General features: G+C 44.0%; 1 protein-coding gene across 8 annotated transcripts in view; it reads left to right on the forward strand.

Moving 5' to 3' along the window:
• Positions 1 to 25,386, forward strand: part of Rin2 (Ras and Rab interactor 2) — a 277,407-nt gene that overhangs the window by 144,423 nt on the left and 107,598 nt on the right. For 4 of the 8 annotated variants that reach the window (XM_045156493.1, XM_045156482.1, XM_045156487.1 and 1 more), the window contains one exon: positions 16,202 to 16,294. In XM_045156493.1, coding sequence (XP_045012428.1) covers positions 16,238 to 16,294 — 57 coding nt within the window. In that variant the 5' untranslated portion in view covers positions 16,202 to 16,237. Of the gene's footprint in view, positions 1 to 5,433; positions 5,563 to 14,416; positions 14,587 to 16,030; positions 16,060 to 16,201; positions 16,295 to 25,386 lie in introns of those variants that run through there. The other 4 variants (XM_045156483.1, XM_045156490.1, XM_045156484.1 and 1 more) reach the window with 3 other exon arrangements.

Genomic DNA, 25,386 nt, shown 5'->3' on the forward strand with positions numbered 1-25,386 from the left:
ATTGGGCTGAAGAGATGGCTTAGCAGTTAAGTCACTTGCCAATAAAGCCCAAGGACCCAGGTTCAATTCCCCAGTACACACATAAGCCAGATACACAAGGTGGCTTATGCATCTGGAGTTTGTTTGCAGTGGCTAGAGGCCCTGGCGTGCCCATTCTCTTTGTACCTGCCTGTCTTTCTCAACAAATAAATAAATTTTAAAAAGCACTTTATAAATCAAAATGCCATCTGGGTTAGTTAATTTTCTCATTGCTGTGACAAAATGCCTGAAGAAAACAATTTAAGGAAGGAAAGATTTCATTTGGTTCGCAGTTTGAGGGTATAAACAGCCCCCCACGGTGTGAAGGGCCTGGCAGGAAGAGCAACTCCAGCTGTGATAGCAAGAGTATGAAGGGTATGCTCAGCCAGGAAGCAGAGATGAACGGGCCCCAGCCCGTTTACTTAATCCTCTCTAGAAACTCTCTCACAAACACACCCAGAGATGTTTCTCTAGGTGATTCTACGTCCCATCAAGTTGGCCCTCCAGGTTAACCATCACAATTAGTCTCTTGCCTTTGAGTTATGCAGGCTCCTCTCCTGCATAACTCTCACTTCAGTTAGGCCAGTGAAGATGGGGGAGAGTTTGTTTGGCCTAGTGCTGGAACAGTATCAGCTGTCCCTCTTGGAAAAAAAGTAAGGATTGGGCTGGGGGATGGCTTTGTCGTTAAGACGCTTGCCTGCAAAGCCAAAGGGCCCATGTTCGGTTCCCCAGGACCTACGTTAGCCAGGTGCACAAGGGAGTGCACACGTCTGGAGTTCGTTTGCAGTGGCTAGAGGCCCTGGCATGCCCATTCCCTCCCCCTTCTTTGTCAAATAAATAAATAAAATGAAATATTTGAGAAAAAAGTAAGGATGGGCTGGTGTGGTGACACACACCTTTAATCTCAGCACTGGGGAGATAAGAGGATCACTGTGAATTCAAGGCCACACTGAGATTACATAATGAATTGCAGGTCAGCCTGGGCTAGAGTGAGAACCTACCTCAAAAAACAAAACAAAACAATAACAACAACAACAAAAAGCGTAAGAATCTAAGGTTGTGGTAGAAAAAGTTTAACAAAGAAACCGTGCCCAGATGATAACTCTAAAACAGTTTCTATTGGACATACCTTGACAAGGGAGACAGCGTGACCCTGTGTCTCCTCCCTATCTATGCAGCGCACTGTGCTGTGTGTTATCTGGATAGTGCAGCCATACACACAAACACCCCATCAACAAACAGCTTTTTTTTTTTAATTTTTTATTTATTTATTTGAGAGCGACAGACACAGAGAGAAAGACAGACAGATGGAGAGAGAGAGAATGGGCGCGCCAGGGCTTCCAGCCTCTGCAAACGAACTCCAGACGTGTGCGCCCCCTTGTGCATCTGGCTAACGTGGGACCTGGGGAACCGAGCCTCGAACCGGGGTCCTTAGGCTTCACAGGCAAGCGTTTAACTGCTAAGCCATCTCTCCAGCCCTGTTTTGACACTTTTTTTCTTGACAATTTCCATACTTGCAGACAATAAAACATGATGATTCCCTTCCCTCTCCCACTTTCTCCTTCACAAATCTACTCTCCACCATAGTGCCTCCACTCTCTCCATTAATCACTTTTATTTTGATGTCATCATCTTTTTCTCCTATTATGAGGGTCTTGTGAAGGTATTGCTAGACACTGCAAGGTTGTGGATATCGAGGCCAATTTCTGTCTGGACAGCTGTATAATAAGCAGTCCTACCCTTACTTTGGCTCTTACATTCTTTCTGCCACCTCTTCCACAATGGACCCTGAGCCTTGGAAGGTGTGATAGAGATGTTTCAGTGCCAAACAGTCCTCTGTCATTTCTCAGCACTATGTTGGCTTTTGGAACATCCCAGCAGTCACTGCCATCTGAAAAGAGAAGCTTCTCTAACCAAAAGTGAGAGTAGTGTTAATATATGGATATGAACATTAAGTGAATTGCTTACAGGACAGTTTTGTGAGCATAGTATATACATTTAGCCAGATAAGAGCAGGCATTACACTTCTAAGGCTCATGACTTCCCCCACCAGGCTTTTGATTAGGTTTTCAGTACCAGGCACATATTCCCTCCCATAGAGGGGGGGACTCTAGTCCAATGAGAGAGCAGTTGGTTTCCCCTAGAATAGACATGCCACTATTGCACCTGTTTAGACATTTGGCCTGGCTGGCCAAACTTGAGGCTACTAGTATCCACTGTTTTCATCACTGATGACTTCTGTCTCCCATAGCACTGCATGCAGTGCAGCTTTTTCCAGCTTTCTGTCAGCTGGTCTACATAGAGGAGGTTTTCAGCTCAGCCCCAGCTTGATTTCTCAGTGACCTTGCCACCCAGGCATGTGAAGTCTTCAGCAATAGGGTCTTAACATCTGTTACTCATGGGAATCCAAGGGTCTTGACAATAGCCTGTAATGTTTTGGGGGCAACAGGGACTTCCCTGGCCAACAACTCACTGGAAGGTATCCCATCCCTGGCATTGAAAGTTGTCTAGTAACAAACTATGGCTTCTGGGTGTGGCATTATTCAAAAGAGTAGGCTTTCATCTGTCTTATTCACAATATCTTGAATTTTGATTGAACCTCCCCCACCCTTCTTTTGATCAATCTTCTGGCCTTGCTTATGCCATTCCACTCCCTATAATCTGTTCTTCTACTTACATATATACAATAGCATCCCCTTAAGTCCTCCCTTCCCCTCCCTCCCTTATAGCCCTTTCCTAGCTTACTGGCCTCTGCTACTGATTTTTGGTTCCAGCTCACAAGTCTAAACATTTGTAGCTAGGATCCACATATGAGAGATAACATGCAATGATTGACTTACTGGGCCTGGGTTACCTCACTTAATATAATCCTTTCAAGATCCATCCATTTCTCTGCAAATTTTATAATTTCATTTTTCTTTATTGTTGAATAGAACTCCATTGTGTAAATGTACTACATCTTTATTATCTATTCATTTGTTAAGGGACATCTAGACTGGTTCCATTTTGCTAGGGAATCTTTTGTTTGTGCACCCAAATCATGAAACCATAGAGACTTGTAACCCACCAATAGTATAAGGAACTCAAGGTGATGACACACTGCCTTGCACACTGTCTCAAAAAACTCCAATCCATCTGGGCTCAGGACTTAGACTTTGGAAGTTATTCCTCTTTGTCCATGTCAACACGAGTAAGATTTCTGATGCTGCACTCTATCTCTGGGTGACTCAGTTTTTCATAACAAAGTCTTTAAAAGATAAAAGTGCTAGCTTCTGGTCTCTTCTCGTTGGCTGAAGATGGATCTACAGTCAGAGAGAGAGAGAGAGAGAGAGAGAGAGAGAGAGAGAGAGAGAGAGAGGAGAGAGCACCTTGTTTCCCAAGATAATTGCCTTTTAGATGACTCGGACATGTTATCCACTCTTCCTGTTATCTGCAGTAACTTGAGGAGGGCAGAATCCGCTAGTGGAGGGGCAGTGACGTTGCCCCAGTGTAAGACTGTGTGGCTATGTCAGCTTGGCTGTGGACACAAGGCAGAATTTTTGAAGTCTTAATGGATTTGTTTTGGCTTTGACGATGAGGATACTTGGAGAGAAAGGCAGTGGATATAGAACAGAATCGGGGAGGAGTCCAAGATGGCAGATCTACGGTAGAGGGGCTGTGGTTCTGTAGGATGCTTTTTTTTTTTTTTCTGTAGGATGCTTTTAAGGAGAGAGTCCAACCGCTCACTGGGACTTAAGAGCCAGAGAAAAACTAGAATCCCTCTAGATTCCCAGTCTATGATGTCTGCTTTCTCCAGGTACCACAGTGATATTAACCAGGGCCTGAAACTTGGACTTCTGCAATCCAAGACCAGGAGTGCTGAAAGCAGTAGAGAAAGCCCAAGGCGATCCTGCCTGCCTCCCCTTTGCACCCAAGGGCTCCCCTCTGCACTCTGTCCTTCTCCAGCCTCACTCCTATGTATGAAGGGTGAAGTCTATGGGACAAAAGAGTTGGGTCAAGTTAAGCTCATATTCCCCTCCCAGCCATGACCGCTCAGCGTTCTGGAGGCTGTGGATGCCTGCACAGGCAGTCGCTGACTCCTTCAACCCAATAGCTTAGCCTGCTCCTGTTGCAGCTGCTGTAAGCTGGAGGCTTGGAAAGGGACAAGACAGGAATAGCAGGTAGACAAGAAGGCTAGGCTGTCTGCAGTGCTGTTAGAGGGAAGACAGGTATGACAAGCCCTGAGGCTGTTTCAGGCCTGCCTGCCTGCTCCATGTCCTCACATTCAGGCACACAGCACCAAGGAGTCTGAAACTCTACATCGTAAGTGGGCCTTTGAGAGCCTCACGAAGGCACATCAGTCACGGTTAGATCACTGTGGTAGAATGGATCTTACATGGTAGTTTGTAGTCGTGGTTTGTCTGTTAAACGCTCACACATTAGAGTATGTATGGTCATCCATCTGTCTTTTCTTCTGGTCTAACTTCTAAACTGAATAGATGGAACTCACCAAATCTAAGATAATAGACTGAACACATGAATCCTTCCAGTTTTCCTGTTCATACTGTTTAACTTGGTGAGGATAATAGCCAGAAGTAGTTTGTATCCAACTGGTGACAAATAATGTGGTTTCATGGGTAATGCACTGGTCTGAGCTACAGATCTAATTTCTTACTTTTGCTGTACTTTATTACTTCAGTGTATGAAGAATCAAATTAAGAAACCTCTTCAAAGACCTCGTGGCTCAGAATCAGTGCATGAAATGCAATGGTCAGCTGCTGTTGGTTCTGCCTGCTCATCTGAGCTGATTGTTAGAGTTTTGTGAATTTTGTTAGTCTGTTGATGTCATGTTGGAAAGTTGGAATTGGCTGTGATAGAAGTAGTTATACCACAAAGCAGGAAGATGCTAAAACTTGGGGTTTCATGTCCCAGCAAGGCGGCTGTTAAGAATTTTCTATCACATTACTACTTAAAAGGGAGAATGAATGTCTTAGTGATAAATTGCTAAATTTGAAAATATCCTCCATCTATGCGGTAGAAGATGAAGGGAAGGGGACTGTCTAAGCACAGTGGTGGAGTGCTGCATAACACCCTGGGTTTAATCAGCTGCATAGGAGGAAGAGGAGGGTGAAGAAGAGGAAAAGGAAGAGGCAGTTATGTTGTTCACTTTATGTAGCTGAGGCAAAATACTTGAGAGGAACTATTTAAAGATATTTTGGTCAATGATCCACTGGCACCATTGCTTTTAGTTCCAGGGCAATACAGAGCATCGTGGCAGAAGAGCATGGCACTGGGGAGCCACTCAGCTTGTGGTATCCAAGAAGTAGATGAGAAGACACACAAACGCTCACATGCATACACACACACACACACACACGAAAAGATAGACCCTTAAAGGGCACATCTCCAGTGACCTTTTCCTTTTCCTCCATCTAGGCCCTACCTCCTGATAGTCTATTCAGCTATAAGTGACGCTGATGAGGTTAGAGTGTGTTCACAACTCAGTCACCTTGCAAGAGCACCACCAGCTGGGGACCCAGCCTTCAAACCAAGACATTTTGGAAGGTACGCTTCCTATCGAAACCATAGCGTAAATTAGTACATGCGATTCCCGGCTAGTTTATTACATGGTAATGATGCCCTTCCTTCCTTACTCTAGGGATGTGGGGGCTTTAACATTTTGACTATGTTTATAGACACAGGATCTTGCTATGTAGCACTTGCTAACGTTGAGCTATCAGTTCTCTAGCCTCAGTCTCTTAAGTGTGGCCTGTGGTCTTTGTCTGAATCAGATGTCTACAGGTTCTTGACCTCTTGTTCAAGGAATTGAAGAAACACACAAAAATAGCAAAGCTGCCAGGTTTTAATCAGAGATACCATACAAGTACAGAATAGATAGGCTGCAAAAGAGCAGCAGACTCCAAGCTAGAATCACTCAAGAGCACCGTGTCTGCTCAGGGTACTTCCTTGGGGCTTAGGAGAAAGAGGAACTGATTGCTAGGGTCAGGGAGAGCATGGGTGGTTTCCTGGTTTGATAGACAGGCTTGGGTTATGTAAGACTTTGTTCACTGCACATGTCCTTACCTGTGATGCATCTGATTTTAAGCATAAGTACATCTAATCATGATAGGTATGATAGCAAATAGGGAATTTTCCTTAAAAGTTCATTTTTAGAACTCTGTTGGCTGTATCTAAAACCAGTTCAAATGAGATTGGTCTCCCTTTCTGTACTTGCTGAATGTGTTTGAATGGAAACTAGCCACAAAAGGGAGGTGGCTGAGAGATTATTACGGTAGAGTTGCTTTGTGTTGGGAAGGGTATGTATCTAACTCAATGCAGGTAGAGTCCACAGTTGCTAAGCTATCCCTGTAAGCTATCTGCCTCCCAAGTGCTGGGCATACAGGTGTGTACCACCAGGCCCAGTGACACAGAACAGTTTTATGTAACCAATTGAACTTTTTAGGTTCTTTACTCTTTACTAATAAGGATGTTCATAAATGAGACAGAAATATTAAAGAATGAAGAAGACACAGAACTTAGAATTATATTGGCCCATTGGTGGAGCACAGAATATTCTCGAATTATGTGAGGAAACTTGTTTGTACTTTTCTTTGTGATTGTCTAAGAATTTCAAAATCCCCAGGGTTGTGACCTTTTCCTAATGAAATGGTTAAAGCTATCCCTAACATTATTTATGAGAGATCCAAAATCTGCCTGGTAAGTTATATTTTGATTATAATTTCAGAAAATTAAAAATATAAGGTAGACTATGGTGGCTCATGCCTGGAATCCCAGCTCATGAGAAGCAGGAGCAGGAAGACTGGGGAGTTCAAGGCCACCTTCAGCTACTTTGCAAGTATGGACTCAGATTCTTTGTCAAAAACCAAAACTGAAAGTAAGGGATGAGGAAGAGAGGAGAAAGAAAGAAAGATAAGGAAAGAAAAACTGACAGGCTGGAGAGATAACTTAGTGGTTAAGGCAGTTGCCTGCAAAGCCTAAGAACCCAGGTTCTATTCACCAGTACCCACGAAAGCCAGATGCACAAGGTGGCTCATGCATCTAGAGTTCATTTGAGGTGACTAGAGACCCTGGAGAGGCCATTCTCACTCTCTTTCTGCCTCTCTCTCCCTTTCTCAAATAAATAAATAACTTTAAAAAAATAATAAAAACTGAGCCAGTACTCTGGAGGCAAAGGTAGGAGGATCGCTGTGAGTTCAAGGCTACCCTGAGACTGCAGAATGAATTCCAGGTCAGCCTGAGCTAGACTGAAACCCTACCTTGAAAAAACAAAAAAAACAAACAAAAAAAAGAAATACCTGAAAAATATTAGGTTATTAGAAGAAAACCTTACAGCAGCTAAAAATGCACAGTCATATTTGATATTGACGAAAAATTGACAGAAGCATCAAATAACCTTACAAAATTCAGATATTTACCATTTAACTGGGAAAAATTGGAACATTATAGCAATAATGAAAATAATCACCTCTTCACAGAGCAGAAACCTTAAATCATAAAGCTTAGGCAATATAGTTTACGAGGACAGGAATTCAGCCCTAAAACTTATTTTTCCATAAGATTAAAATTAAATGACTATGTGAAAAAATACTTTCAACTTTCTACTTCATAACTTACACAGAAATCATCTTTATCAGGCTTCTAGATTTAATTATTTGAGAGCTTACAAATCTATACTAGAACAAAATGACAGCCAGGTGTGGTGGTGTACACCTTTAATCCCAGCACTTGGGAGACAGAGGTAGGAGGATTGCTATGAGTTCAAGGCCACCCTGAGAATTCAGAGTGAATTCCAGGTCAGCCTGGGCTAGAATAAGACCCTACCTTGGAAAAAAAAAAAAAAAAGACACAAAATTCCAGTAGAATTGAAGTGCAGTTTTAAGTACTTTATATTGTCTCAGGATCTTGAGATAGATAATTTAAAAATAAAAATAAAAACCCTTTATGTGGCTGGGATATAGCTCAGAGGCAGAGCACCTGTCTAGCGTATATGGGGCCCTGGTGTTAATTTTTAGCGTGATGCTCAAACAAAGTGTTACTTAATCTGTTGTCTATAGTACCGACTGAATCAAAGGTTCCAGGTTCCAGGCTCTAGGTAAAGTAACCACTTGTGTGCACTTGTTTTCCCTCATGGACAGAGAGCCTCGTATAAGAAAGCAGTGAACTCAAGGTCTGGAGCTGGTGGCTTCTCCAACCATGGGAACTTTGGGGTGAAAAGCCAAAGGTGGTTTAGGGTACCTCCACACTATATGTATGTTGTCACTTACTCCGGTGCTGTGTGTGTGTGTATGTGTGTGTGAGAGAGAGAGAGAGACCACTTACCATGTGAAGGTTTTTATTTTGAAAATGTGTACCCTTTTCAGTGGCCTTGGGGTAGCAGCACTTTTCCCCTCCTCAGCCACTGGCCCCAAGGCCTGAGCCACGGAGTCCAGGGAGGAATCAGTAGTGTCCACAGGGACAGGATATGGTTTACCCTTACAGATCTCATGTTCAGAGACTGAGGGTATAGAGACTTGCCTTAGCATGCAAAAGGCCTTGGGTTCAATCCCTAGTGCCACGAAGAAAAAATTAAAACTCGTGTTGAAAAGGAGGGAGAGGCACAGAGGGAAGGGTGGACAGAGGGAGGGAAGAAGGAAAGTCTTGTTGGAATTGAATACCTATTATGAAGTATTAAAAAGATGGAAACAGGACTGGAGAGATGACTTAGCAGTTAAGGCACTTGCCTGTGATTCCCCAGTATCCACAAAAGCCAAATGCACAAGGTGGTGCATGTGTCTGGAATTTGTTTGTAGTGGCTAGAGGCCCTGGCGCACCCATTCTCCTCCTCCTCCTCTCTCCCTCTAAGGTAAGTAATAAAATAAAAATATATTTTTTAAAAAGTAGAAACAGGGCTGGAGAGATGGCGTAGCGGTTAAGCGCTTGCCTGTGAAGCCTAAGGACCCCGGTTCCAGGCTCGGTTCCCCAGGTCCCACGTTAGCCAGATGCACAAGGGGGCGCACGCGTCTGGAGTTTGTTTGCAGAGGCTGGAAGCCCTGGCGCGCCCATTCTCTCTCTCTCCCTCTACCTGTCTTTCTCTCTGTGTCTGTCGCTCTCAAATAAATACATAAAAAATTAAAAAAAAAAAAAGTAGAAACAGCTGGACATGGTGGTGCACACCTTTAATCCCAGCACTTGGGAGGACCAAGTTGGAAGATCGCTGTGGGTTCAAGATCAGCCTAGGCTAAAGTGAGACCCTGCCTTGAAAAACTAAACAAGGGGCTGGGGAGATGGCTTAGCGGTTAAGCACTTGCCTGTGAAGCCTAAGGACCCCGGTTCGAGGCTCGGTTTCCCAGGTCCCACGTTAGCCAGATGCACAAGGGGCACACGCGTCTGAAGTTCGTTTGCAGAGGCTGGAAGCCCTGGCGCGCCCATTCTCTCTCTCCCCCTCTATCTGTCTTTCTCTCTGTGTCTGTCACTCTCAAATAAATAAATAAATAATTTTTTAAAAAACTAAACAAAAAAAAAGGAAAGAAGGTAGAAACTTAATCCAACTATTGTACTATTGTTTAAAAGTGGAGCCTGTGGTGGCTTTTTGAGAGAGAAGGAGAGACAGAGACCAGGAGACACACATGTTTTCCCCCTGTCTCTCTTTCCATGTGAGGCCTGGTAGCACCTTGAGACTGCCAGCAAGAAGGCTATCTCCAATGTGATCCTTGAACCTCTGAGAGTTAATCTCTGCCCAGCCTCGGGTATTTTGGTATAGTAATACAAAACCGTCATAAGAGACTTTCAGGAGGTAATTTCTTAAATGATCCAATGAGAGAAGTAAGAATGGGATGAAAGGAGGCAGTTCCCTTCAAAAACAGGAAGATTTAGTAACCACAGAGTGCCCTTGGGTGTCTGTATGGGCACCGGCACAGCAGAGATGGAGTGAGGGTTTCTGTGAACCTGTGAACCACTTTTCTGGGAAGGGAAAGGCTGGACCTTCATGGCAATTAGCCTCATTCACAGGCCGACTCTGTTTTTAAAAGATAAGTACTTTTAAAGATTTTTTAAATTTTTTGTTTATTTTTATTTATTTGGAAGCGATAGACAGAGAGAACAAGAGACAGAGGAAGAGAATGGGCGCGCCAAGGCCTCCAGCCACTGCAAACGAACTCCAGATGCATGCGCCCCCTTGTGCATTTGGTTAATGTGGGTCCTGGGGAATCAAGCCTTAAACCAGGGTCCTTAGGCTTCACAGGCAAGCACCTTAATGGCTAAGCCATCTCTCCAGCCTGAAAAAGATAGGAAGTACTTTTAGTTCCTTGGTTACTGCTAGAAAAACAGTGAGAATTTTTCTTGATTCTGTTTAAAAAGTACTTCAACAAGGGAGCTGGAAATACAGTTCCATACTCAATTTTTTATTTTATTACTTTCCCTTGAATTGGTTTTTTAATGAAAAGATCTCAAGACTTTTTAAAGTTCCCTCACTGAACCAGGCATGGTGGTACGCAACTTTAATCCCAGCACTTAGGAGGCAGAGGTAGGAGGATCCTGTGAGTTCAAGGCCAGTTTGAGGCTAGATTACATAGTGAATTCCAGGTCAGCCTGGGCTAGAACAAGACCTTACCTCCAAAAAAAAAGAAAAAAAAAATCCATCACTGAATCAACAGTTCAAAGGTAGCCCCTGCTATATAGAGAGATCCTATTCTAAATAAACAGATGATAGATTAGATAGATAGATAGATAGATAGATAGATAGATAGATAGATAGACAGACAGACAGACAGACGGAAAAGGAAGGAAGGAAGAGATATTAAAAAAGAAAACTACAGGTTTGACTATTGAGTGATATCCAAGACACTGATTTTTTCCTTTTTAAATTCACGTAACTTGAATTATTGAGCCAGTGTCTGGAATAACTTTTTTTTCCAACTTTTAAAATCCATGGTAACACAAAATAGAAATATTCAGAGACCTTCCCTAGAAGCAGACAGAGCTGTCCTTGGTTGCTTCCACCTCTCTCCGAAAAGGCAAAAAGCATGCCTGCTGCAGCACTGGCTGTTGCAGGAACCAGATGAAAGGGGGAAGGACATTTGTCAAATTTAGACTTCACCTGACAGGCCCCTGCAGAGTGTCATTTTGGCAGTAGAGTAATGATATCAGCATGATCCTGTTTACTAAGAATGAAGTCCAGTGGTCACACTCAGCCACTAAAAGCATACTAATAGTTATGTGTAGGAAGTTGTTTTGAATGTGATTAGATTTGGGGAGAGGAGGAACTCTCACAGCTTGGTGGTAACAGCTCAGAACTTGCATAAGCTACATGTCTTTTACTTTTTTTATTATTTTTTATTCATTTGAGAGAGAGAGAAAGAATGGGTGCACCAGCGTCTGTAGCCACTGCAAATGAACACCAGGTGCATGCACCACCATGTGTATCTGGCTTGCATCGGTTCTGGGGAATCAAACCTGGTCCTCAGGCTTCTCAGGCAAGTGCCTTAACTGCTAAGCTCTCTCTCCAGCTGCCTTTTTATTTTTTTGTGTGTGTGTGTGTGTCATGGGCCCATGTGGAGGTCAGGAAACAACCTTGGGTGCTGGTCCTCATGTTCCATCTTGTTTAAAACAGTCTCTTGTTGTTGGCCTCTGCATCGACCTGGCCCATGAGCATTGGAGTTCTCCTGTCTCCTCCTCCCTTTTTGTTATAAAAGCACTGGGATTACAGGTGTGGGTTCTGGTGATCCAAACTCAGGTCCTCACACCTACATAGCAAGAGCTTTTCCTGAGCCATCTCCCCGACCCCAGACAACCATCCTTTAAATAGCACTTGTGAATGGTAGATTCCCAACAATTGTATCTGCTATTACTTTATGGCTTTGCACTTGTAACCTAAAGCAAATAAAATTGCAAAGGGGAAAGGGATTATTAGGGTAATCTTGGTCAAAGGTTACAAAATGCCTGTTAGTCACAACATGGTGACTATAGTTAATAATGAATTACATTGCGGAAAATTGCTAAAAGATTTTAAGTATTCTTACCATACATAAGTATATAAGTTGATGAATATGCCAATTAATATGACTTAGCTATTTAAAATTTGTAAATATTTTTATTTATTTGCAAGAAGAGAAAGAGAGAGAAAAGAGAACAGAGAGAAAGAGAGAAAATGGGCCTCCAGCTGCTACAAACAAACTCCAGATGCGTGTACAACTATGTATCTGCCTTCATGTGGGCACTGGGGAATCGAATCCAGGTGGTCAGGCTTTGCAGGAAAGCATCTTAACCACTGAATCACCTTTTCAGACCCCTATTTCAAACTTTTTGTTGTATTCCATAAATAAGTACATTATTTACAAAGTATTGGAGGTATAATTTGACTAAATAAATTAAGGGGAAAGGTAGTGGGAGGGATGGGAAAGGTCCCTCTCTCCATACTGCCATGAATCACATAGAGACATTTCTGTAAACAGCAGACCCCATATAGGACTGTCTGTGGTCCCATAGATTGTATCACCAGGTCATGCAGAAGCCACCTCAGTTTGTATTTGAACAGTTTATGATGTTCACACAGACTGCATTATATCATTAAATGGCACATAACTACATATATCAGACCCTCCTTCTTACCCAGATCTGGTCCCTGGGTTTTAGCACAAAAACTAAACAGAAGCATGTTGGACTCAACTACTTCCATGAATCATCCAGATGGACACAGGGATCTCTGCATCAAGCTCCTCAAAGGACAGACTCCAGCAATGTCTAGTTAGGGCCTTGGTGGCTCTGAGGAGGGGGAGGAGTTGAGCAATCAGCCTGCAGCTGTCTTGCTCAGTGGGTTGCCAGTGCAGTTGGAGCCCAGCCAGAGGATGTGGGAGTCATTCACACTTAGAAAAAACATTTATTTACTTGAGACAGGGGGGAGGAGGGAGGGGAGGGAGAGAATGGGTGCGCTAGGGCCTCTAGCCACTGTAAATGAACTCCAGATGCATGTGCCACCTTGTGCATCTGGTTTATGTGGGTACTGAGGAATTGAACCTGGATCTCTAGGCTTCACAGACAAGTGCCTTAACCACAAAGCCATCTCTCCAGCCTCTTTTTTTTAAAGAAATATTTTATTTATTTATTTAAGAGTCATTCCCACTTTTAAGGACAACAGTCACTCTTGAAGCTACCTGGAGAGCCACAGCAAGGCAGACTATATATACAGGAACCTGCCTGGTGTTTCTGGGAGAGTGAGGAGAGCAGTCATTTCCTGTCTTTGTCCTTTATCCCCCACTGTGGCTCTGTTTACATTCTTTCGGTGATTTACGGAAAGGCCTGGCTACTCCAAAATGTTGTCATGTCCTTAGTCCAATTTGGGATTCTTACTTTTTTTTTTTAATTTTTTTGCTGCTTCTCAGCAAGCATCTTGAAAGCACACTGGACTGGACACCCAGGGCACATTTTTCAGAAATCTGATGACTTCCCCTTGTAGAAACCAGGAAAGGTTTTTCATCAGCTTCATTGAGAGGAATTTTACAGCCTCTCCAGTCATGGTACAGCTTTGTGTTGTTTCTCTGTTGTTCCTGGGTGATTTGGGGAAGGATGGAAAGCAGTGGAGAAGGAAAAAGTAGTCACATTCGTTTAAAATTTGTGCTGTCTAGTGAGCCAAGGTGTGAAAAGGTTATGGTTTAGGAAGAAAACTAATGACAGGAAAAACCTTAAGTTAAAACTTATGGGCCCTAGTAACCTTTAATTTCAGGTAATAACATATCTACTATCTGCTTGCACCATGGAACACTCCCCACCTTCTGTTCTATGCTGTATGTCTGTTGTGGTACGGTTAGGATGTTCCTGTCACCTGTACCCATCTCTATCTTGGAGCAACCTTGCAGTCTGTCAGGATCATTTGCAGAAATGTGATGGGTCTGCCTGCCCCATGGGAAATCTAAATTAGACTTGACATTCTATTGAAGATCACTTGAAGCCAAAGTGATGTGAGGAGGTATGCACGGCTAATTACACTATCATCAGGCTTCTGGATTCCAGACTACTAGGTTGCCATAGGCAAAATTCCCTGCGTGTCTTGGCTCATCAGCGAGGATTTGTATATGGAAAACCTTGGAACAGAATGCAGAAATTTCGTTCTGGATGAGGAATGAAGTCTTGGCTCTCTTAGCAATTCCTGAACTGCTAGGCTACATATCAAATCCCCTGCCAGGAAAATGTCTGGAAGAAAAAAAAAAAAAAAAAAGATGACAGAGCTCAGGTTTGGTTTCCAGTGGGGTAGCTTTCTTAGTGTGCCTGTGCTTATGGGATTAAACAGGGAAGGTTCCCATCTTGCTCTCCTTCTGAACGGAGCGCTGTGTTTGTTTTTCTTCTGGAGTGCCCATCTGAGGGCTTTGTAATGAGGGATGGACTTCAAAGGCCTGGGAGCTTGGGCTCCATTCAGATGCTGAGCCCAGGAATCTGAACCTCTAGAGTCAGCTAGATTGCCTTGGGAAGCTCACCGCCTCTTCAGGAGGGTTTTTGGAGCACACTGGTCTTCATTCTGGTGGGACTGCCATCAACCAAACCCAGAGAAGACTGCAGATCCTTTAAAGTGACCAAGACACGGAGCAGTGCCTGAACTAGGTGAAGGTTTTGGAAGGAGGGCTGGGTGTGTGCAATTTTGTTTTCCTCGTATACCTGGTAGCCACAGCTCACTGTAGATGCAAGCTGAGAGGCCACTCACCCTGGCCAAGTGAATCTCTGCAAAGGTTTCTGTTCTCATGTGCATGCGTTTCTCTGTGGAAGGCTTCGCTTTTTCACTTGTTTGAGCATCCCTGACCCTGTCCTCAGTGTCCCCTTTTGTGATGCTGGTCACCCAGGCTTCAGTGCCCTTCCACAATCCCATGCTTGCAGCCCAACCACTTTTAATATTTCTTTTTTTTTAAATACTTTTTTTAATTTTTTATTTATTTATTTGAGAGCAACAGACGCAGAGAGTAAGACAGATAGAGGGAGAGAGAGAGAATGGGCGCGCCTCTGCAAACGAACTCCAGACGCGTGCGCCCCCTTGTGCATCTGGCTAACGTGGGACCTGGGGAACCGAGCCTCGAACCGGGGTCCTTAGGCTTCACAGGCAAGCGCTTAACCGCTAAGCCATCTCTCCAGCCCCACTTTTAATATTTCTTAAGAGATGTTTTCACTTCCTTCTCTCTTTATTGTTGTTTGAATGTATTGGTCATGGTCAGGATGCGCCCTGTCTTTGTGCATGTTATGACAAGTCGGGGGTGCTGTGAGAGCGGGGAGTACAGTTTTCTATTTGATTCTGAGACAGTTTCACTAAGTAAGGAAGGGCTTGGGAACTTCTCCTAGATACCTCAGTATGTACTGGTCTCTGCTAGGTGTGCTACTCCGTGTGTGTGTGTGTGTGTGTGTGTGTGTGTGTGTGTGTGTGTGTGTACGCGCGCACACTTCACTTGGAAGTGAAGGTGGGAGGCCTTGTGGTCCAGAGGGGAGGATTATTGAGTTCTGTACTGTGCACTCGAAGAGGGGAAATTGCAAGCTCAAATAGCAATGGTGATGATTCAGGACTCTGTTAGCCAGCCTTTACATTTTCCTCCGCATTCCAAAGGGGGCCCCACCCCCAGCTCCTTAGATGACCATAGAGCAGTTTACATGCTTCCCCTTACAAAACACAAATGATCTCTGTAAACAGTGACACAGGCTTGCATCCCAGGCCTGCTGGCTTCTAAGGGGGAAACAGAGGGATGTCTTCCCCGTGCCCTTCTTTTGACCTTGCTTATGAAGAGAGCTAGCAGAGGGAATGCAGACCTCACCCCCTTCCAGCAGAACTTCCTGGGATTTACAGAACTCCATTCTTCTGTGATCTGATCGGCCACCTTGCATCTGTAAGCTTGCGGAGCAGATTATGGGGACATCTAATATTGGTCCCTTTTAGACTTCAGTGTGAGGTCAAGCAAACACACAAAGCCATCATTATGTTCCCTAAAGTCCTAAGGACCTTCTACGTCAGCTGCTGGCAGAGGGGGTGGGGCAGCGAGGTGGGGCACAATCTAGGAACAGTGCTGGCTACAGCAGGAAATCAGGCTGAAAGGACATGTAAGGGCTTTGGTGAGAAATAAATGGCACTGTGTTGTTGACGGAAAAAGATCTTGGCAGGACTGTTGTTGTGAGTGTTCTGTGGCTTAGAAAGGAATTTCCTACAGGCTGGACTAACCATTAAAAATGTCTCTACCTTCAGGAGTCCCGGGCGTGTAGTAGAGCCTCTCTGGGGGAGATGTCAGCGTGGACCATGGGCACCCGAGGTCTGGACACGCGAGGAAGTTTCTTTAAGGTAAAAGGAATCCCGACTTGGATCTTTCAGACTCTCTCTCTCAGCTTTGCTCCCTGTGCGTCGCTGCCTGGCAAGCTGAGGCACTCGCAGCTGCAGAGCTGGTCCATCCTGCTGGGGCCAAGGGAACTTGCCCGAGTCCTGCGGTGGTTGCTCCCACGTCTCCCAACAGGTTGGGGCTGCTGTGATTCATGCTTCCATCCAGGCTTGAGGCTCTGGCAGAGAGATGTCACACTGTGAGACACTGGAGGGGCTCTTCGTTGGGAAACTGCTGGACTTTTTCCACCTGGGGTGGGGGTGGGGGCCTTAGGATGGAAGCTGGGCTATGCTTTCCAGACAAGTGATGGTGTGAACCTGTGTGTGCTCTAACCTTTTGCTTAACAGTATGGGTTACTTACAGTACAAAAAAAAAAAAAGCCAGAAAAAGAAAACCAAACTAGAAATGTCAACCAATTCCTAGACCTCGCCTTAGATTACATGTTAGTTTCTGCTGTAGTTTTATCAAACACCCCAAGGTTTCTTATGATAGAGCGTGAGAAAAGCAAGATGAAAACTGTACAGCTTTTCGGTATCTTATCAGCATTGAGGGGACTAACTTGACTTTCTTGCTTAATGAGTGTGTGTGTTGTGTGTTTACGACTTGGGAGTCATCTCTAATTTACACTTCAGGATTCCCTTTCTGTCTTTTTTTTTTTTTTTGCCTTGTTTGCTTTTATTCACCCTCAAAAAATGAATATTTATTATAGAAAATAAAGAATCAAGTGAAAAAAAACATAAAAAGGGAGGTAAAATAACGTATACTTGAAATTTGTTATAGGCAGGTGTACCAGACACTGAGTCCTGTGCCCAGAGGAAGAACCCCAATGAAGACACTATTTATTCCTGAGAAAAAGAGCTGGGTTTAGTAACTCCCCAGCCCTTGTGGGTTGTAAGGATGTATTTATTTATATTCTCCCTATGTTCAAGAGATCAAACTGACACTATGTCAAAGGCTGACTTAATAAAATCCATCAGAAACACCTGCTGATCAAGCAAAGCCAAGCTCATTCCCAAAATGAGGGAGCTCACTAACAGAGCAGTCTTATTAGTGTATAGGCAAGGGTCCATTGGGAGGCACAATGATAGGGTTTGGGGATGTGGGTACAAATGCTTTATGCTGCATTTTTCAAGGTGGGGCATGATTGGATGTCAGAACAATTGGTAACTTAACATCTCGGGATTGGTGGACATAGGATCTTGAAGGGAGTCTTGTTGAGTAAACAATTGATAAGCAAGCTGCATCCCCAGGTGAGCAAACTGTTGGCCAGGACAATTTGTTCTGTAGGAATTTCCTATAGAAAGCAGTGAAGCTATATATTGGTTTATAGACTTAACTCTCTGGGCAAGGATGATCTTGAAGAAAGAATTAAGTTATATTGACACAAATGGATAAGTTAAGCTATGTGGACATAAATAATCTCAATTTTCAACTGATTGACTGAGCTTTCATCAAGTCTGTGTAATTTCTACCCACATGAAGGAGTTAGGAGGAGGGGAATCCTCAGGTCTCCTGGAAACCAGCTGAATCCCAGATCTCTGGATTGTAACTTACCCTGAGATATTTATGCATAAGTGCTAGTCTCTAGTCCTTCTTGTGCCAAAACATTGCCTAAATTACCCTAAATATTGCCTTGTCCATAATTACCACCTTAGGGTGTTCAGGGAGCGCCATGGAGTTGTAGCTTATATAGTGGTTAGACTTCAGAGTCAAGGCAAAAGAACAAAATTGAATGTGGTCAAAAGTGCTTTTGAAAATTCCTTAGGAAGATGTCCTGTTGGGCAAAATAGGCTGTCTGTATTGAAGATCACTGGGGCCAGTTTTTCTTGCAGTCCTGGGAAAAAAATGTGTTTGTTGATACTTGACTTTTCAGTGGGACAGCAGGTAAAGTAATAGACTTGCATTTTTGGTTTATGTTATATGAAAGGATCAACTAGAGAAGAAACAGAAGCTTGTTAAGCCCACTGTGAGTTCCATTTCCTGATCTCTCCTGAGTCAGATCCCCTGGGGAAAAATACTGGCAAAGCATCTTGCACCATTTAACTTGTTGTTATCTGTATTTTTGGCAGAACTTAAATTGTGTAATTTCTTTGTTAGATGTTCCCTGTAAACGATATGGTTACTTTGATATAGCATATTTTTCTTTCTTTCCTCTTGTTTATAGACATTGTTATTCTGTAATTCTTCTCCAGCATTATGCATGATGTTATCTGCAAGGATGAAGAAAACCGCCCTTTGGACGCTGAGTAGTACAGTTCAGTGGCTGAGACAGTCTGTCCCTCAGCACATTCTGGGACCCACTGCCTCTTCCATTAAGCCTCATACTTTATTTAGAGTCACATCTATTAAGTACCTATGATTGTGCCAAGTTCTGACCTAGGCCAGGGAAGCTGTCCCTGACTTCACAGATCTTTCAGTCTGGTAGCAAAGGAAGACAGCCATCAAATTGTCACCACACCAGATACATCACTGTGACTAATGAAGGGAGTGTGTGAGAAGTAAAGGAGGGCTCTGAGGACATATAACCTAACCAGGTACTCCAGAGAAATCTCTCTCAGAGAAGTGAGCTTGAGATCTATATTTGACCCCATCTTATCCAGGAAGGTGGGGGTGTGCTAAATTTCAGTGTCTGTCTTAGGCTACTGCATAACGATGAACATTCTTGGCTGATAGCTGGATTCTATAATATGCTGGTTTTCCTGTTGTTATTAGTGCTTGTGTGGTTTGGTGCAAAGCTCAGATCCCTGAAAGGCTCTTGTTGGACCTCTTCTTCATCATTACCTCCTGCCCAGTTTGTGTTTCGAAACCAGAGTTGCTAACCACCAATAGTAAGCTTTGATTTGTGGCTTCCCAAGGGCCCTGGCTCGGGGAAGTTACTCAGATACGTTGGAGTGCATGAGGCGCGTAGAGAAGACCCAGGTGACGTGAGCACTCCAGGGTCACTGAGGATGCCCTGTGTGTTCCTGAGTGCTTCCATCCTGTAAGCTCCCGCCACGTAAACACTAAGCTGAACACACATCCTTCCAGTTGCTCACAGCTCCATGATTAATTTTCCTCAACCACCCATGAAAAATAACGTTTTCCTGCTCTACAAGGCCACTGTGCAAACATGTGGGCAGCACACAAGGAGGTGGAGCCATGGTCATCGAAACCAGATAGCTGCATGTACGTGACATACATATACAGCTGTTGGATGAAAGTGTGTACATAGGAAAGATGTCATTGTTTCCAGGTGATCATGATTTAAGAAGAGTCATTTATGCTCCTTCCTTTTCCTGAATTAGCTCCCCTCACCCCATCCAGGGACCCAATGCTGCCAAATCTTGCACAAAGTCTTAAAACCCACGTCCTTCTTCTCCACATGCACCTTTCTACCTAGGCTGTTATTCTCACATCCACAGGCATTAGGGACAATGTTCCTGAGCCGTTTCCACCATCAGGTGTGTTTGTTTCCATGTTTATTCCCAAACCGTTACATTGATCCATGCTGCCGGCGTCAGACCAGTTCAGCTGTCTTTACCTTGATACTCAAGGGCCTGTAGGTTGTGCTCTTCCTTTTTCCATCTCTCCTTCGTGTCCTGCTGGAGCAGCAGCATTGGGTCTGAGGTGAAACCTTTGCTGTTCAGCCTCCAGGCTTTGACTGTATGGCTTCACCCGTTACCCTCTCCCTCTCCACCATCCTTCCAGGCTGGGTAGACCCACTGTATCCACAGAGTTCACACAGGCTGAGCTGGGTCCACCTTTCCTTCTGTCTGAAGATAAAATGGCGTGTAAGAAGGCCAGCTTTAATCTATAGCTCTAGTTCTGCCATGAGGGATTTTATTATTCTTATTACTAATGATGATGATGATGATGGTGATGATAATGATGATGATGGCTCAGAACACAAGGGGAAATTTTCACAGGGATGCAATTGAGCTGTCTAGGCTGCCTACCCTCATCAGCCTCAACTTGTGTGTGGATCCTGAGTGACATTTTTCAGCCTCCCTGGGCCTGTAGGACAGGGTGAGAATCTTAATTGATCAGGAAGAAAATGTATTTGGACCACAGAGACCCTGTTCTCCTATGCCTCAGAACCACTTGTGCTGTGGGGCTATCCCTGAATCCAGGACTGCAAACTAGCTGGGAAGGGCTGGACTCTAGTGCAGTGGTGGATCTTTTGCCTAGCATTGTATGAGACCCTGAGTTCTACCCCCACCCCCAGTTGTAGCAGTTACCTTTGTTGCTGGGACAAAACACCTGACCAGAAGCAGCTATGGGAGGAAAGAGTTCATCTTGGCTTCTGTTTTGAGGGGAAGCTTCGGAAAACCATGGCAGAGCAGGCAGCCTGGACATCACTTGTTGTCACAGCAGCAGGGATAACTAGCCCTGAACACCCAGCGGGCTAGACTAATAAACTCCAGTGAACTCCTCCTCTAGCAAGACTCCACTAGCCAGCAACCAAGTAGGGGTTTAATCACAGATCCTTGTGTCTATGGAGGACATTTACATTCAAACCACCATACCAGCTCAGATCATTCAAGGGCCCAAATCAGCAGCTGGGGCTCAGTGTGAGAGACCTTCCTGAGTTTTTGGTTTAGACAAGCTGGCACATAGTATTTATTTGTCTGCTAGAGATGGAAACCTGCAATTATGACAGGGAAGCCACAAGAGACCTCTCTGACACCATAGAGAATAAAGGTGCTAAGGTAGGAGTCATCTCTGTCACCTCTGCTACGGCTCAGGAAACATTACAGAGGAAATGACAGATTAAATATGAGTGCTGCTCTCGTGTCTAGCCTGAGACCCTCTTACAGAGAGATGGTGGTAGACACGGAGGAGACTCAAAACTCATCAAAGTAAAAAAAAAAGAGGCTGCTGAGAGCTCAACACTAAAGGAGTCTTATACTACACCCTCCAAGGCTCATGGAATATTGTGGAAGGAGTGAAAAGATTCTAAGAGCCACAGGAAGGTAGACTCTGAAGCCTTGTCTCCCTCACAGAGACTGACTGGTACATTCATGACTCCATAGCGATTACCTATACCCCCACCCAGGAGGGCCCTCAGTGAAATGGGGTAGGGAAGAGGGAACATATGAGTATAACCCAAGGGCTGGAGAGATTGCTTAGTGGTTAAGGCGCATGTGTGCAAAGCCTAAGAACCCTGGTTCAATTCTCCAGGTCCCACATAAGCCAGATGCACATGGTGGCACATGCATCTGGAATTCATTTGCAGTGGCTAGAGGCCCTGGCATACCCATTCTCTCTCTCTCTCTCTCTCTCTCTCTCTCTCTCTCTCTCTCTCTCTCTCTCTCCCCCCCGTCTCTAATAAAGAAATAAATAAATAATTTTTTAAATATAAAAAAGAGTATAATCCAATAGGAATGTGACCAATTTGCTCATATATTAAAGTTCTCAAAAAAAAAAAAAAAAGACCAGCCTGAGCTAGATAACAAGTCCTTATCTCAAAAACTATTTCAGACAAAAGGAACTGAGTGCTGCTAGCTTCTGCTGAAACCTGGCTCTACCACCTGGCTAAATGGTACTGATGATTGTTTCTCTTCACCTCAGCTGAGTCCCCTTGACTGTGAGTTTCTTCTGGTCAACTGAAATGGCATTCAGTTTTGAGAAATCCTGCCTGCAGAAAAAATGTTCAGTCTTCCCAGAACTAGTACAACTGTGCAGCTTGGGCCTCAGTGACTCCCAACATTTGAATTCTCAGAGTGTGTGTGCATGTAAATAAACTTCAAAACATGCACAGCCAAAGACATTCACTGTTGCATAATAGTGGAAAGATGTGGCACAGACAAAAAATCTCATTTTTAAGCAAAAAAAAAATTCATTGAGTGAACCCTTCTATGAATCTGTGGATGATGCAAAGCCATAGAGATGAATGTTGGTTTTATGTCCCCGCGGATGGTGAATGATCAGCATCTCCTGCTGGTCTCCAAGAGGCCCATCCTTACAGTCTATCACCACACAGATCCAAGCACCTCACAATGGGAACACTGGTAATTGGAAATTTAGTCAGAGTGACTGGCATAGTGACAATTTATTTATAATATTGAAAGCATCCCTAACATTTGTATCTGGGTGTGCCTCTTGTTTTCATAGATAAATATTTCACATACATTGACCCTCTGAGAGGCCAAAGGGCAGTGTTGTCTCATGGAGATACTTACAGATGGAATTTGGAACTTTCCAGTAGCCATATGAAAAATGTTTTTTTTCTTTTTGCCGGGCGTGGTGGCTCACGCCTTTAATCCCAGAACTCAGGAGGCAGAGGTGGGAGGATTGCTGTGAGTTCGAGGCCACCCTGAGACTCCACAGTAAATTCCAGGTCAGTCTGGGCTACAGTGAGACCCTACCTCGAAAAACCAAAAAAAAAAAAAAGTTTTTTTTTTTTAAAAAGAACACAAATGAGGGCTGGACAGATGGCTTAGCAGTTAAGGTGCTTGCCTGAAAAGCCAAAGGGCCTAGCTTCAATTCCACAGGACCCATGTAAGCCAGATGCACAAGGTGGTGCATGTGTCTGGAATTCATTTCAGTGGCTTTAGGACCTGGTATGCCCATTCTTTCTCTGTGTGCATCTCTCTATGCTTCTCTCTGTCATATAAAAAAGAACACAAATGAAATAAATTTCAATACAACATTTTTTAAAATAATTTTTTGTTGAATTTTATTTATTTGAGAGTGACAGAGAGAGAAAAAGTGGGGGAGAAAGAGACAGAGGGAATGGGTGCACCAGGGCCTCCAGCCACTGCAAACAAACTCCAGACACATGTGCCCCCTTGTGCATCTGGCTTACGTGGGTCCTGGAGAATTGAGCCTTGAACTGGGGTCCTTAGGCTTCACAGGCAAGTAGAAGCTATGCCATCTCTCTAGTCCCTCAATATGACATTTTATTTGACCTCATGTATATAAAATATCATCATGCTAACATGTCATGAATATAAAAAATTATTAATCAGAATTTTACATTTTGTGCCATATCTTTTTGACTTGACAAACAAGTACATATTTATCATGTACACATGTCATTTTGAAGTGTGCACTGTACTCCATCATTAAAATCCACTCCATCATTTTCCACTCAGCATGTGTAGCAATTACCTTCTTGGTAAGGGGAAAAAAAACACCCAACCCAAAGCAGCCTATGAAATGAAAGGGACCAGTAAACCTCCAGGTCTGCCCCAGTGACACACCTCCTCCAACAAAAGCTATATTTCCCAAAGGCTCCACCAGCTGTGGATTGAGTGTGAGACTTTATCACAAACATGTGAGTCTGTGAGGGACATTTCACATCCAAATCACCACAGCGTGTCTCAGTTCAGCTACATTTGCTTGCTCAGTAGCCCTGTGTGGCTAGTGGCTGCCATCCTGAACAGCGAAGGATTAGTGTGTATCTGGCTCAAATCCCTCCTTTTGCAAGTGGGAAACTGAGCCCAGGGCTGGATAGTGTAGAACAGAGATGGAAGTCAGCCCCCCTGTGACTCTGCCTTGATACACTGCGACCCACCTTGCAGGAATGGAAATAACCTAAGGAGAGAAACTTGTATAAGCCTTTCCCTTCTACATAGAGACTTTTGACACAATGGGCCCCAAGAAGTTGGTATTTCCCCAGGAGTCTTATGCTAGAAGAAAGAAAATATGAAAGAAAGCCCAGTGCCAACCAGAGGAGGAACTTGACTCCCAGGAAGAAATTTTATACAGTGCCAAAAACTTGTCAGACCACCTTGTAAGAGAGACTATAGCCAAGACAATGATGGATCAATGATAGATTGGGGGGGGGGGGAATCAAACCCTGATCAGGACACCTTAGTCATACATAACTCTTGCCCTCTAGTTAAATCTCATGTCAGGTTCTCAAAGATGGGTGTCGAGGGGGGGGGTGTCACTGACCCCTTTACATATTCCTCTTCTCAATGTGGCCACATTGATTAAATTTCCACTGTCGTCTTTTCACCATTACTGGTCTCCCTAATTGGCATATTGGGAATATGTGGGTGAGTCCAGCTTGTTAGGGCTGCCAGAGCCCAGGTTTTGAACTTAATAACTCTAATAACAGTACCTCCATCCCAGTGATTTTGGGGCTGTGACGGCTTTGCCCCTAACCAGTTTGCTCTCCCAGGAAACTGCATTCAGAGAGGTCAGGAAGCCAGTGGCCTTTTCAAAAGATGTCACTAGCTTTTTCTCTATACACACACAGGCCTCTTACAGGCGACTCCAAAGCTATTATGCTAATCCCATAGTCCATGACTTTCCAGGAATGCCATGAGCGGATGGGTCATCAGTTCCTGTTAGCATTTACAGAAAAGCAACAGACAGCATGGACTGTGTGGCTGGTCAGGGAAACTTCCTGCATGTATGGCAACAAGGTCTGAAGTTAAGTGTTTCCTGTGGGTCTCAACAGATGCTCTAGAGGACTTTAATTAAAAAAAAAAAATCTTTGGCTGGAGAGATGGCTTAGCAGTTAAGGCATTTGCCTACAAAGCCAAAGGATCCTGGTTCAACTCTCCAGGACCCATGTAAACCAGATGCACAATGGGCCACATGCATCTGGAATGCGTTTGCAGAGGCTGGTGGCCCTGGTGTGCCCATTCTCTCTATCTCCCTCTTTCTTTCTCTCAAATAAACTATATATATATACACACACACATATACATTTACACACACACACACACACACGCACACACACACATTGGTTTTTTGAGGTAGGGTCTCGCTCTAGCTCAGGCTGACCTGGAATTCACTATGGAGTCTCAGGGTAGCCTTGAACTCATGGAGATCCTCCTACCTCTGCCTCCCAAGTGCTGGGATTAAAGGCATGTGCCACCACACCTGGCTAATAAAATACATATTTTTAAAATCTAAAGCCAGGTGTCAAGTCTCTCTCACTCTCTCTCGCTTTCTCTAAAAACTAAACTAAAATTCGGTCCTTAATCTAACAAATTCTGTATTATTCATGCAGCTGTTTACTATTTACTTCTGAGATCTTCATGCTGTGGATGGCCCCATTTTCCAGATGAGGAAACTGAGGCATGGAATCGTTCAGTCATTTGCCTAGGTCACACAGTTT

The sequence above is a fragment of the Jaculus jaculus genome, chromosome 8 (assembly GCF_020740685.1).
Source record: "Jaculus jaculus isolate mJacJac1 chromosome 8, mJacJac1.mat.Y.cur, whole genome shotgun sequence".
Taxonomy (NCBI): Eukaryota; Metazoa; Chordata; class Mammalia; order Rodentia; family Dipodidae; genus Jaculus; species Jaculus jaculus.